General features: G+C 42.1%; 2 protein-coding genes across 3 annotated transcripts; one reads left to right on the top strand and one right to left on the bottom strand.

Annotated features, from left to right (window-relative positions):
* Positions 1-290: 290 nt before the first annotated feature.
* On the bottom strand, positions 291-7,043 carry LOC146653584 (inositol-tetrakisphosphate 1-kinase-like). 2 transcript variants are annotated; one of them, XM_085380039.1, is made up of 10 exons: positions 6,903-7,043; positions 6,742-6,766; positions 2,678-2,800; positions 2,369-2,486; positions 2,180-2,281; positions 1,980-2,020; positions 1,695-1,860; positions 1,383-1,450; positions 1,135-1,297; positions 291-1,060 (listed from the first exon to the last, which is right to left on the bottom strand). In XM_085380039.1, exons 1-10 carry the CDS (start codon positions 7,034-7,036, stop codon positions 921-923), a joined length of 1,080 nt encoding a protein of 359 aa, XP_085236165.1. In that variant the 5' UTR covers positions 7,037-7,043; the 3' UTR covers positions 291-920. The 2 variants fall into 2 exon arrangements, with proteins under 2 accessions (XP_085236165.1, XP_085236166.1); XM_085380040.1 differs by lacking the exons at positions 1,695-1,860; positions 1,980-2,020.
* A 148-nt stretch (positions 7,044-7,191) lies between these two features.
* psma6l (proteasome 20S subunit alpha 6, like) lies at positions 7,192-13,562 on the top strand. The gene is made up of 7 exons (XM_085380042.1): positions 7,192-7,494; positions 7,994-8,088; positions 9,034-9,115; positions 9,278-9,433; positions 9,626-9,804; positions 12,672-12,766; positions 13,059-13,562. Exons 1-7 carry the CDS (start codon positions 7,419-7,421, stop codon positions 13,114-13,116), a joined length of 741 nt encoding a protein of 246 aa, XP_085236168.1. The 5' UTR covers positions 7,192-7,418; the 3' UTR covers positions 13,117-13,562.
* Positions 13,563-13,938: the final 376 nt, after the last annotated feature.

Here is a 13,938-nt window from a genome sequence, read left to right as displayed (position 1 = left end):
AAGCCATTTGTTGTCTTTTTGGTAACAGTGACACCGACAATAACGTCGATAAATACTAGGTAGTGTTACATCCCAGTTTTAATGGCTGTCATGTCATTTGTGTAAATATCAGATATGTGGTCTGTAAGCCAAGGTCATGGGAAATATGAAGCAACACCGCCCCCAAGAGGACACTGGGCAGATATGCACTTAGTGCAGGATTAACAGGGTTGCTACTGGAGGCCCACTTAGTGCAATAACACAGTATAGACTAGAGCACACGCGAATGCAATAATTAGCCAAATACTGAATTATTTAATGTATTTTAATATGTAATCAAAGTGCATCATGTGGTACTCGTATACAAATATTTCTCTTTTTTCTACAAGGCCGAGATTTACGATACGTTTATGTATTTGAACACTGGCCGAGCCGACGGTCAACTTGTGTAAACACGTGGTAATAATACACGTTATGAATCAACACTGACGATGTTATAGCAATCTATTCCAAAGAGGAGATGCTTGTTCGCTCAAAGGTTAATCAACATGAATGTACTGTAGTTCCTTTTTCTATAGAAATACAAAATGAATCTCACAAACCAGCAGGATCACTGCAGGAAACGTCTGTGGGGAGGTGACGCGCTCAGCATAGAGGACATATGACACAATATGGAAAAAAGTGATTAAAAAAGGCATTTGTATTATTACTGGCCAATCAGAGTGCTATATTTTGTGCCTGCTGTATCTTCTTCTATGCTACCTGTCAATCAATAAACAGAAAAGTATACTCAAGTACTGTAGGTTGCCTTTTTTTTTTTGCTTGTTTGTTGGCCTTAACAGAGCAGAGATAATTAGCAGGTCAAAGTAATTAGTGTGTTTTGAAGAGGATAAAGTTCGGGATCAAGTTTTGCTTATCCTTTTGATGAAACCAATCCGTGATCAACTCCTGGGGTGACAAACACCCACTGTTTCCTCAGAGGAACCACCTGTAGTGTGTGAACCAGCAGCGGCGTGTTTGTCCAACACTGACTGGATGTGGCTGAGCAGAGAGGAGAAAAACTGAGGCATGCCCTCGTAGCCTAGCAGAGAAAAGAGCGCATCAGAAAACGACAGTGTCTTCCTGTGTGTAAGTCACTGTGTACTCCGGCACTACCTGGGAAAATGTTGATGTCGATGACGGTGAGCGCGTGCGTTCCTATGTTGACGATGACATCCACGCCAAACAGGGCCATGCCGAGCTGAGCTCGGAGCTCCTTGACGAGGGCGGCCACAGCATCTGAGCTGGGAGAAGGCGGGTCCACCATATGTTCATCCACCTTAGAATATGAGACGTGGCATTTTATGGTGGACATGAGCAGCATTTGACCTGTTGCTTTAAACTAAGTCCGAAATATTACTCACAGACGTGAGATTAGAGTTCGACTCTGGTTTGGACACCTTTTGGCTGTTGAAGAAGATGGTCTTCCTGTCTGCAGGCAGGGAGAAAGAGAAACTGTTATACAGAAAGCAAAACTAGGTGATAACAGTGGCACATGAAAGTAAAAGTAGTAGAGAAAATGAAATGCTGGAACTCAAAAGGAAGGGACACAAAACGAAAGGAAAAGCAAGAAAGGTAAGGGCGATGCAAGTGAGTTAAAAAAAAAAGTTAAAATATAAAGTTAAATGATAAAAGACGGGAAAGACGAAAGGAATATTGGCGGGGTGGAAACTGACCACAGGGGCCGGAGGGAAAGTTCTTGATAGAGGGTCTCTCTACGCAGCAGTGCTTGTCTCCTACCACAAACACTTTGTACAAAACGGCTCCGTGGTTCACAAAACTCTGAAGCACACAGGGGGGATGGATATCAGCCAGACTGGCTGCACTGAAGAGCAGACACATCTGCAGCATGGAGACCACATGAGATTAAGAAATGGAAACTTACAAGAATACATTTTACAGTTAGTAGTTAGTAGATATCAAGTGGGATTTTGCGAGGCAGGAAAAACCAAATCAGCTACCTCATGTGAATATGAGCCGTGTGCCACTCTGGTTTTACAAACTGAGGTGAGGAAAAGAGGAAGTGTTTGTGTGTTAGTATTTTATTTTTATAAAACTGAATTGCATGTTACCTCCAGGCTTCAGTCACACACACACATGCATGCATGCACACAAAGATAATAAGTAAGAAATGTGGAGGACAGACATTAAGTGAACTGACTGAGAGGAAATGTTAGGCCCTGTCTTATCACAGCCTGCTGAATGGATGACAGGTCACTGCCACTGTGGACCTCGAGGCATGGGGGACTGCAGATACGCCAGTCTGACAAACAAAGAAGAATGAGTAACTGTTAATATCTGCGATTGAGCTGTAAGTTGTGTTACCGTTGGGCTAAGAAGCTGCAGTCACCTCGGAGTGAACTGTTCAGTTGGCTCATTATCTGACCCGAGATAAAGCGGTCTAATAGTTTAGCCATGGCAGGCAGGGGATCCAGCAGCACTGTGTCAGGATGAGCTGAAACATAACTCTGTGGTGGGAAAGAGAGAGGAGTCACTAACTGCTCATTAATGAAAACGTCCAGCTGCACCATTATTATTAACACCCGAGATTAAAAGACTACATGCAGAGGGTACTGGAGTATCCTCTGTCAGCAGCCCCAGATGAACACACAGTTTACTGGACTTGCAACATGAATAGTTTAAATAGGTGCAGCATTACCTGAAAGTTATCAAGGAGCTGCTGTGATTGGCTATCGTGCTCAGCTTCCACAATTACGTCAGACAGCTTGTGAAGGATGATGTCAAAGGGTCCCTGAGGGCCCAGGGGCTGAGTGAGATCAATCTACAATAGAAAAAAAAATGTACAGGCTATGTTGATGAACTTCTTTTAATATAGAATTTTCTACTTTTTATTACAAGCTTCATTATCTTATTCTTTAATCCCAGTTTGGATTAGTGAGACAGACTCCCTCTCTACTTTTAGGACTAGACTTAAACTTTCCTTTTTCATGTAGTTAGGGCCGGATCGGGTGACCTTGAATCCTCCCTTTGTTACGCTGCAATACACCTAGGCTGCTAGGGGCTTCCCATGATGCACTGAGTGTTTCTTCTTCAGTCTCTATATATATTTATACACATTTATAAACTCTGTTTTTAATCATTAATTATTAAAATCTCTGTCTTCCTCCCCTCACCCCCAATTGGTCTCACAGATGGCTGCCCCTCCTTGAGACTGGATCTGCAGGAGGTATCTTCTTTTTGAAAGTCAAAGGAGCTTGCAAAGAAAAGCGTCTGGACTTCTTTAAGTTGCTTGAAGACGTTTCACCTCTCATCCGAGAAGCTTCTTCAGTTCTAATGTCAAATGGTGGAGAGTCCCAGATATAAACCTAGTGGGAGTATCCCCCCACAGAGGGACAAAAGGACCCCCTGATGATCCTCTAATCGCCCGAGCCAAGGTGGGAAACTGGGCGTGGGTCCCAATCAGCCAGAGTTTCGGGTGAGCTCATTGTGAAACCTGGCCCCACTTATCATGCGAATTCCTAAGATCAGATGGCCCAGGATGTGAGTGGGCGTTAAGGCGTCTGGGAAGGGATCTCAAAACTGGATTATAGATGGCAGAGAGTTGGTGTCGTAAACCCCGCCTCTGTTCAAAGATGGTCGCTCACAGTGGACATAGATGATAGATGGCTTCTTTCACTCCTCTTTCAAACCATCTGTCCTCTCTGTCCAAAATGTGAACATTGACATCCTCGAAAGAGTGTCCTTTATCCTTAAGATGCAGATGGACTGCTGAGTCTTGTCCTGTGGAGGTGGCTCTTCTGTGTTGTGCCATGCGCTTGTGAAGTGGCTGTTTGGTCTCTCCAATGTAGAGGTCTGAGCATTCCTCGCTGCACTGTACAGCATACACCACATTGTTAAGTTTGTGTCTTGGCATTTTGTCTTTCGGGTGAACCAGTTTCTGTCTGAGCGTGTTGCTGGGTCTGAAATACACCGGGATGTCATGCTTGGAGAAAACTCTCCTGAGTTTCTCTGATACACCGGCTACATAGGGGATGACAATGTTGTTGCGTCTGTCCTTCTTATCCTCCCTCGCTGGTGTCTGATCTTCTTTTCTGTGCCTCTTTGCTGACTTTAAAAACGCCCATTTAGGATAGCTGCAAGTTTTGAGTGCTTCCTTTACATGTGTGTGTTCCTTCTTTTTTCCTTCAGGCTCAGAGGGAACATGTTCTGCCCGGTGGTGTAGGGTCCTGATTACTCCTGATTTGGACCCACACCCAGTTTCACACCTTGGCTCAGGCGATTAGAGGATCATCGGGGGGTCCTTTTGTCCCTCTGTGGGGGGTTACTCCCACTAGGTTTATATCTGGGACTCTCCACCATTTGACCTTAGAACTGAAGAAGCTTCTCGGATGAGAGGTGAAACGTCTTCAAGCAACTTAAAGAAGTCCAGACGCTTTTCTTTGCAAGCTCCTTTGACTACGATGACCTGGATGACTGCCCATACGGAAAAGAAATAGTAAAAACTTATATGACTTAACTCATGAAAGTGGCCACTTTCATGAGTAAATCATATAAGGCTTACATGATTTACTCATGAAAGTGGCCACTTTCACATTACTTTCATATATTGTTTTAGTAAGTATCCAAAACATACAAGTTTCATTATATAATTCTTCAAGGGATCTTATATCTGTTTTTACTCTTGTATGCTTTTCATACAAGTTTCACACAAGACAGATACAAACCTTATAAGTTTTATATATATCTTTTCCATATGGGTGAGAACCTTCACAGACATCTTCCTTTTGAAAGCGAGTTTTTTTCCCTCCCACTGCCAGCAAGTGTTTGCTCACAGGTCGTCATTAGACTGTTGGGATTTTCTCTGTATTACAGTAGGGTGTTTCCCTTACAATATACAGCACCTTGAGGAAACTTGCTGTGATTCGGTGCTATATAAATAAAAAAAATTTAATTGAACTGAACCCATTCGCACACATATCCATACCTTATAATGTTCACACACACACACTCCAATCAATGCACGAGGAGCAACTCAAGGTTCAGTATCTCGCTTGACATGCAGACTGGAGGAACTGGGGATCAAAGCACTAACTTTACAATTACCACATGACCCACCCACTAAACCTACAGACCCTGGCGCTCTCGGGCTGTCTCTAAACAACTGTGCTTATCTTTTAGGTCAAATCAGATTGGGTGTGCTCAGGGTGGTGCAGCTGTAAGCCATAATAGATGTAGCCAATCTATGCTGTAGGAGTTTAATATAGCTAAATTCTCATATTATCACTCATATTATCTTCATTTGTGCAGTCTTGAAGTGTAATAAATGTACAGTTGCAAATGGCAGTTTGTTTTAGCACATGTAGCTGATCACTGCACCAATTAAGGAGTGATCATCAAAAAATATAGAAAGTCAAATTTTCAAATGGCTGAGCAGGAAAAACACAGGTGTTACTGTTTGCATTGATAATATCCCCATTCTGTCTATAACAGTGATAAAACAAGAATAAAGCTAATTTGAATATCGCCTCCCAAAAAAGCGTGTGCTACAAGACATGATCAAATGAGTCTGTGTTATTACTTTAAGTTTGAAATCATTGCATATCCAACCGGTAGTCAGCAGCAAGGACAGCAGGGGTGTTTCTTTGAATTGTGGCCACTTTTCCTAGAAACCTTGGAAACCTATGACCAAGCGCCTTGTCATAGGGGAGTAATCTGACTGAAGGTGAATGTTCTTGTGATTTGGTGCCATATAAATAAAACCAAATAGAAAGTCAGCACTGTCTTTAAGCCTTATATGATTCGAGAAGAGAACAAAGAAAAAAAACAAAAGAGTTGACCTCTGGGGGTGACAGCTGTCTTGGCTTCAGGAGGGATCAGACGTTTTACAACCAAACCACAGAGCCAGTAGATAATTATGTACATTAGCAGGGCCTTGTCACTGGCACACCTACAGTCAATAGATTGCAACACAGTGACTCGTAATAACTTCCAGAAGCAAGGTCAACTTCATGACATCACACAGTATGTAAAAGGTTAAGACACCACATGAAATATATATAGACCTTGTTCACGCAGTTCTTTTGATTTTCTTTTGGTATTGCTTAATGCTTCGTTTTAAGCCACCAGCAAATCTTTCAGACAAGAAAAAAGAGTCACTTCCTGATCTCTGCTCCTGAAATCTAAATCACCATAAAACACACCCAGGTGGTTTTACACACCCATGCAGTAGTATATGAAGATATTTGCGTGCAGTTAAATGTCTGAACAGTTATGATCACGGATGGGTTGCAAGTTCACTACAAGCAGATTATAGCAGGTGGCCGCAGGTGGCTGCGATACTAACTGCTAATGTTGTGGCCGCAAGTATGTGACTATGAGCGCATAGTGTTCATAATCTAGTGTCACAGCTATCAAGCAAGTATGAAAACATCCATCTACCGTCACGCACTTACAAAGACATGGAATGTTAAGCATGTTCGCCCACACACACACAAACAAGAAAGTTTTTAGCCTTTACACTAAAAAAAATTAATAATTTTCCCCTAATTTAGGCTTTTACAATCATCTTACTCCTTGGAGTCTGACACAGCATCACTCACACACTGCCTTGTTCCACTCGTCTTAATTAAACTGTAATTATCAACACGAATACGTAACAAATAAAATAAACTGGCCAGTCTTCAGCCTCGCATTTCATGTGACTCGCCATTGTGATTTAAGATTTAACACACAGCCAAGATTTCATGGGCGAAAAGAACTCACCTTTACCACTTCCACTCCATGGTGTCTGTAGGAAAAAATATTAAAATGCTTATTGTCTATTGTTATGTTAGACATAATGAACAAGACTATGCTGACAAATCATTCAGTATAGAGAATTTTACAGTTGAATAGCCTCATAGTAAAACAATAAGTACACTTACGCACAGAACCGTATGAACGCGTCTAGGTTCATCCTCCTGCGCTTCTTGTCACTGAGCCAGCAGCCCACCCTGCGCTCTGACACCCGGACCCCTGCAGCCGAGGGACCGCACACGCGCACGGACAGACGATCCATTCATCCCTTCCCTCTGCCACTTCTGCTCGGGAGTGTCGAGTCCTCTCGCTCTTTTATGGGGACAGTCATGAGTCATGGTTGTCTGAGTCCGCACAGGAGGAGCGAGAGGGCCAGTTTAACTAGTAAAGTCTCTGACTTCCTCGTTGGCGCTGCCATCCAATTAAAGCGGCCGGGGCCGGTCATGGAGCCGCTCTGAGCGAAAAACTGAAAGAGAAAGTAAAAATCCTGTCGGGGAAGTTACTCCATTAGCCTGCTTTCACGGCAGTAGCACAGGCATGTCATTTCCTATTATCTGACTCTTGAAAAACACTCGAAGTATCGATTATTTGCGTGCTCATATAGACATATTGAGTAAAGTTCACCTGAGGTCACAAGGAGGAAGATGTCCCGAGGGTCCAACGCAGGTTTTGACCGACACATCACCATTTTTTCACCAGAGGGCCGCCTGTACCAAGTCGGTAAGGGACATTTTCTGTTGTGTGTTCGCTAACAGCAAACCCGGACCATGCCTAGTGTACAGTACAGTAGCACAGTCATTACCAGGTGTGAGCTACCTGCTGCTGCTAATCGAAACAACACTACAAGAACATGATGGAGCAAAAGTAGCTAGCTTCTTCTGGTTTCGGTGCGGAGTACGGTTAGCGTCCAAGTTGAACACGTACTAGTTGCTATACCTGTTTTTACTCAAGCTTGAATGTTTATAACCTAGTTAAATTGCAATATGAATAACTGCACACAGTTAGTAGTTAGTTTGAGTTAGTTTTATTCTTTATGTGTGCTTTTAGTGTTTGAAGTATCCCGAAAAGAGAAAAAAATAGTTCCTCTAAGTTGTTTTCCTAACTATCATGGGCTAACTCGGTGCCTTCCCCCTCATAAATTAAATAATCAGATTAAAAAAATAAAGGGGGAGGTTTATGTTGTTATTTTTTCTCATATGTGTCTTGTGCTGCGATGCAGAGTATGCCTTCAAAGCCATCTCTCAGGGCGGGTTGACCTCCGTTGGGATCCGGGGTAAGGACACCTCGGTGGTGGTCACACAAAAGAAAGTTCCGGTAAGACCTCAAACGCGTCTCACTAGTGATGATGCTGATGATGATGATGTGAGCTGAAGCCAAACAGTGAGGCCACTTATGACTCAAAGCATGTCAGCAAAAAGCTTGAATAAGATACCCTGTATATAACGCGATAGGGCCTCAAACACACCTTTGGCATGTTTTTTATTCTCCTATGTCAGCTTCATCATCTAGTCACTGCAGTTATGGATGTTATGGAGTGTGCACGGATCCAGATATGATCCAGGAGACCCATTCATTTATCCAATTTAGGGTTACAGGAGGGCTGGAACTATGATAGGGTGAAAGGCAGGGTCTTTCAGAGACCACAAAGGCCTTCTGGAGAAAGGTTTTAATGCCAGACAAGACAAATATTGAGCTATTTGGCCACAATGGCAAGAGGTATGTTAGAGGAGTAAAGCTGCGGCTTTCAAACCCAAGAGCACCAAGAGTCTTAAGTTGCCCTTGGGCTGTTTTGCTGTACCAGTGGTACTGGTACAAGATGTAGCAGTACCCAAAGAACCAACCTTAGCACTGTTGAAAATTTGTGGACTATGCTTCAGATGTCATGATGTTCCTAAAAACCAAAATAAATGAACTCTACCAAATCGAGCAGAAGGACTGGTCATATATCCAGCCAGAATTATACTAGAACCTTTTTGATGGCTACCAAAAGTGTCCAGCTTGCTAAGGCACATTTAACCAATGATTAGTGGGGGTGTCTGTATATAATTGATCCCATGTATAAATATTTCATCCTATGTGAATTAGAGAAAAAGACCCTGGAAAAAGAACATCACAAAAAACAAAAGAAAAGGAAAAAGGAAATTATCAGAAGATCAAAGTGCTTAAAACCATCAGAGATGCATTTCATGAGTCTAAATTGTTACTTTGACAAAATACTGCAGTGTCTAGATTTATAAAGTTGGATCATTTTTCCTACAGGATAAGCTGCTGGACTCTTCCACTGTGACCAACATGTTCAAACTAACACCTCGCATTGGCTGCGTGATGACCGGGCACAATGGTATGTATACATCACTTAACAGCATGCATTTCATTATGATAATGTGTATGCTGTGCTGTCATAAATAATAATGAATAAATATGAGACGTGATGTATGTGTTGTTAAAGTGTTGATGTTCTTTTTGTGTGTAATTACACTCAAATCCTGTTGTTTCTGTGCAGCTGACAGTCGTTCCCAGGTTCACCGGGCCCGAGTGGAAGCTGGGGAATGGAAGTATAAATTTGGTTATGACATCACGGCAGACGTGTTGTGTCGCAGGTTGGCTGATATCTCTCAGGTGTACACGCAGAATGCTGAAATGAGACCTCTAGGCTGCTGTAAGTAGGCGCTTACGTGCATTTTCACATTTTATTTGCGTTAATATATAGATATAATTAATAGTTAAGACAGTTTAATTTAAGGGACACATTAATAACACATATAAGAGCTCATTAAAAACTGACTGCATGTGCACTGAATGTTCACAATCTGAAGGACGGCTGTCTTAAGTTGTCCCCGTGTGCTCCCAGGTATGATCATGGTGGCCATTGACCCCCAGCACGGTCCTGTCCTTTATAAATGCGACCCGGCAGGCTATTACTGTGGCTTCAGAGCCACGGCGGTTGGAGCCAAACAGACGGAGGCTAACAGCTACCTGGAGAAGAAGCTGAAGAAAAAGCCAGAACTCAACCATGACAGGACAGTGCAGGTAAAATGAAGCTTGATGAAAACACACTTTCTCTGAATTATTGATGCGATGCCTCCAATTTTAGTCGAAAAGGTGAGTTATGCGGTGGTGGTAAAAGCTGCTGGGTGGAATCGAAAGGATTGTCCTCCAACAGAAAGGCCAAGGTATACCAACAGTGTCCCTGAATAAAACACTGGATTCCTGTCTGTCGTTATACAGGATGTTTTTACATCCTGCAAAAGTCAAATCTGTGCCTTTATCACTGGTATAGTCACTGCCTTGAAATTATCTGCCTCACCTAGGATTAGCTCATCATACATTGTTGAATTTGTTTTTCCTATACCTGCTCATTCCCAGAATAGCAGCCTTTGATGCACTTGGCCTTTTACCTTTGTTAGAATATCAACATCTCAGTGGTTGTATGTCAGTGAAGGAGAGGGTGTTGCATGATTTCAGCATCTCTGATTGAGATATGATTTACAAGAGGATGACCTGTGAGCAAACAGGTCAATGTGACAATGAACCATAGCAGCCTGTCCTTATAACAGTTTCACATTGCCATTCATGTGACTCTGAACTTACCTCATAAAGTGTGACGTTTCCAGTAACATGAACCCTGCTTACATGTCTCAGGTCATCTCACCTGTAAAGAATCACTGATGCTGGCCTTACACCAAATAACTCTCAGGCAATATCAGTGTCGAAGACAAATGTCCCGTGTCACGACAAAATATTGGCAGTTTTCTGTCATCTCGATTGTCTCAGTCAAAGCTGCCTTAAGTTGGTGTTGTTGTCGTCTCCATATTCCATAGGAATCACCCACGTTTGATTCAGTTGTAAGTCTTTGGTCATGGCTCAGGCAAATCACTTTCATGAACATGGTTGACACCCAGTAGCTTACCTTCCTCCGGTCTCATTCTCAGTGGCATCTTATGTATGCAGCACCTTCTGTTTAATGCTCAGTTGTCCAGCATTGTGTGATATTGTTAAAGGCAATTTGGTTACTTGGAAATAATAACCCTGAAAAAAATTCCCAGTGTTTGCAAAATCTTACAATCTATGACTACAAACTTTCAGTCAAGACACAGCATTTCTAGATGCTTCAGAAGTGCTTTTAAAGTCTTCTAGTGTGTGGTTGGCATTATACATTTTGTGTGACGATCGCTAAAACTGCCTGCTGAGTTGTCTATGATGTATTTAACGACATACACTATATGGACAAAAGTGTTGGGCCGCACCTCTTAATCTTTGAATTCAAGTATTGCCAGTCCCATTGCCACATGTGTACAAAGTCATGCACCGAGCAATGCAGTCTGCCTTTACAATAGGGCTGCCACAAACGATTATTTTGAGAGTCGACTAGTCACCGATTATTTTTGCAATTAGTCGACTAATCAGAGCATGCATCCATTGGACGTAAAACGTACAGCTTATTGCACCAGCAGCATCTGCTCTTATATAACTATCATTAGCTTACAGCTTGAAGTATTTAAGGTATGTGCTAACTAAAAATAAGGACAAGATGATAGTTTGTTAAATTTTAATGAAATCTGCAGGTTGTTTCAGTGAAGTTTAATAAACTCAGCCGTCTGCTCCTTGCTATCTAAAATATAACAGGACACTGGAGTATATTCTCCAGCATCTCACACTTCTGATAATCAGTTGTCTGCTTGACGTTTATTCAGCTGTGTAAAAACTTTATTTCTCAGCCAAACCGATTTACTCAGGAACAAATAAAATACTAAAAAAGCCAAAGAATAACATTTTTAAGTTATCTAAGTGACTTATATTACATGTTTAACCTGCGTAGCGAAAGACGGCGGTGGGTTTGAAAACGATTTGCCGGGAGTCCGGTGTTCTCACGGGCTCTAGTGAGCCTAGCCCCCGGCTAGCTATCGAGCTAGTGGGTAACAGACGTCTCCGAAAACGTCAGAGCGCTTTTGAAAATATGTGGTGTCTTGATAAACTGAGCAGATATTTGAGGTTTACACAGCTACATTCAGCCTGAAAATATGTTAAACTTTTTTTTGTGACCCAAAAAGAATAATAAGAGTAATATTAAAACTAACTAGCTGCCGCCATTGTTGGAAACTGAGCTGGGCTGCGCTATGAATTCTGGGACAGAGCTTCTTCTTCTTCGGGGTGTAACGGCAGCTGGCATCCTTGTACATGCAGTGCTGCCATCTTCTGTTTCAGTCCGTTATTACACTCAGCGCACCAGCTGTCTCAGTAACTGCAGAGGTTCAAACCTTCTCTAACATTAACGTCAACAGAAGAGTGTGCACTGGGAGCTTCACGGCCTGGGTTCTCTGTGACCAACAGGATTCTGTAGGTATAATGTGTAGGCCTGTGCTTTAGTCCATATATTGTATCTTTTGCAGTGTAAACCCTAATGTGTCCTGATGTGTCCCTTGAAAAATGAGCCATGAGGGCAGATGTGGTGGTACTTTTTCTTTTGTCCTGTTCCCTTTTTGTTCAGCCAGTGTCAACATTTAGAGGGGTTTAAACGTCAAATCTGACTTGGCCTTTAAAAACCTGAATACTAGTGGTCACCTGAGCACCTGCTTCTACACCTAGAAGCAGGTGTAAACCATGATTTTGTTCATGATGTTGGAGTCAGGCCAGTTAACCAAGTGTAAACTGAACCAAGCCTGAAAATCGCCCAATGCCAGAGAATCAACCAGCATTCCTCAAAACTATTAAAACCTTTTGAATGACTTGCAATACAACCTGTGTTGTAGGAAAACGCACCTGAAACAACATTTTCCTTTCGGCTTTCTCTCCTCTGTGCACCTTGTTAGTCTGTGAAGTTGTACTCTGCTTTCGCTCTGACCGAAAATCCTCTTTAATGTTCTGACTGAAGGATTTTTTCTTTCCTGTCTTTCCAGTTGGCCATTTCCTGTCTGTCCTCTGTCCTGTCAGTGGACTTCAAGGCCAGTGAGCTGGAGATCGGCATAGTGACCAAAGACAAACCTAAGTTCAGGTAACTTCATTCACACACTGGTTTCACCACATGGGTCATGACTGAGGTTCTGCTCTAGATTTTTACCCTGAAAGAAACGTGGCATTGTTTATTATTTTAGGTGCTTTTATTGCAAATACGAGTTTACTTTTTTGTTTTGATTCATTCCGTTTATATTGTTTGTCAGATGCTTTTTATTTTTTTGTCAGTCTGGTAATTATACAGGATTTGAATCTCTCTGTTTTGAAGGACTTAACATGGCCATGTCTGACTTCTGTTCTTCCACTTTTCCTCCCTCCTCTCCTTCTGGCAGGACACTCGCTGAAGAAGAAATTGAAACCCACTTGGTTGCCATAGCAGAGCGGGAGTAGAGACACCCTTGCAAACATCGGTCTGTGATTTATCATAGTCTGCTATAGTCGGTGTGCTTGATTTAGTCTAATTTACCAATGCTGTTCCACTGTACACAGTCGGTCACCTGCATATCCAGACAGATTAATCAAGCGCACCTGATGAAGAAACTGTGCTAAAAAGGATCGATACATGTTTGATTCATAGTGATAGGACACATATCTCCAGTGGGCTTTTTTAAAACAGTTCTGTATAGAGTAGTAATGCCATTTTTAAATTTTGATCTTGCACCTAAAGCGACTAGCTAAACTTTTGTTGGATGCTGGTTTGTGCATAATATTTATCATACAGCATTTTTAGGACTGTATGTTTATAACAACACTCTCCAAAGATCATAATAAAACTGTCCCTGGGAGTCATACTTAATGCTTTTTAAGCAACTCACAATAAAACTGAATGCAAAGAAGACTGAGCAATGTCGTGTGTTGGTTTAACGTGAACGGATTAAGGATAAGGATACGTATTCATGAGCAAGAACTAAGGATCCAGGATTTAGACGGGGTAGACTAATGAGGCCATTAGAAACATTCATGTGTTCATTTATGTTAGCTGCAGCTAAAGCAGATTTAATTTTAAAAAGCAATCACAGTTTATGAGGCTCTTGTGTTGAAATGTATGTGGCTTCTCTGCCTGTTATTCACTGTTGAATGTCCTGCGTTTCTTCTTGTGACCACTAGATGGCAGTGGTGTGCCTGCTTCCAGCCTCTGAGTATTTCATAACAGAATTTGTTCTTCTTTGTACTTTTCTATTTACAGAAATCTATTTTGACTCTTGTAAACTA

This window comes from Rhamphochromis longiceps, linkage group LG14, assembly GCF_057381845.1.
Source record: "Rhamphochromis longiceps isolate RC_006_pf linkage group LG14, R_longiceps_female_GT1.1, whole genome shotgun sequence".
In the NCBI taxonomy this organism is placed as follows: Eukaryota; Metazoa; Chordata; class Actinopteri; order Cichliformes; family Cichlidae; genus Rhamphochromis; species Rhamphochromis longiceps.
Note: the sequence above shows the minus strand (reverse complement) of the source record. Positions and strands in the feature narration are given on the sequence as shown.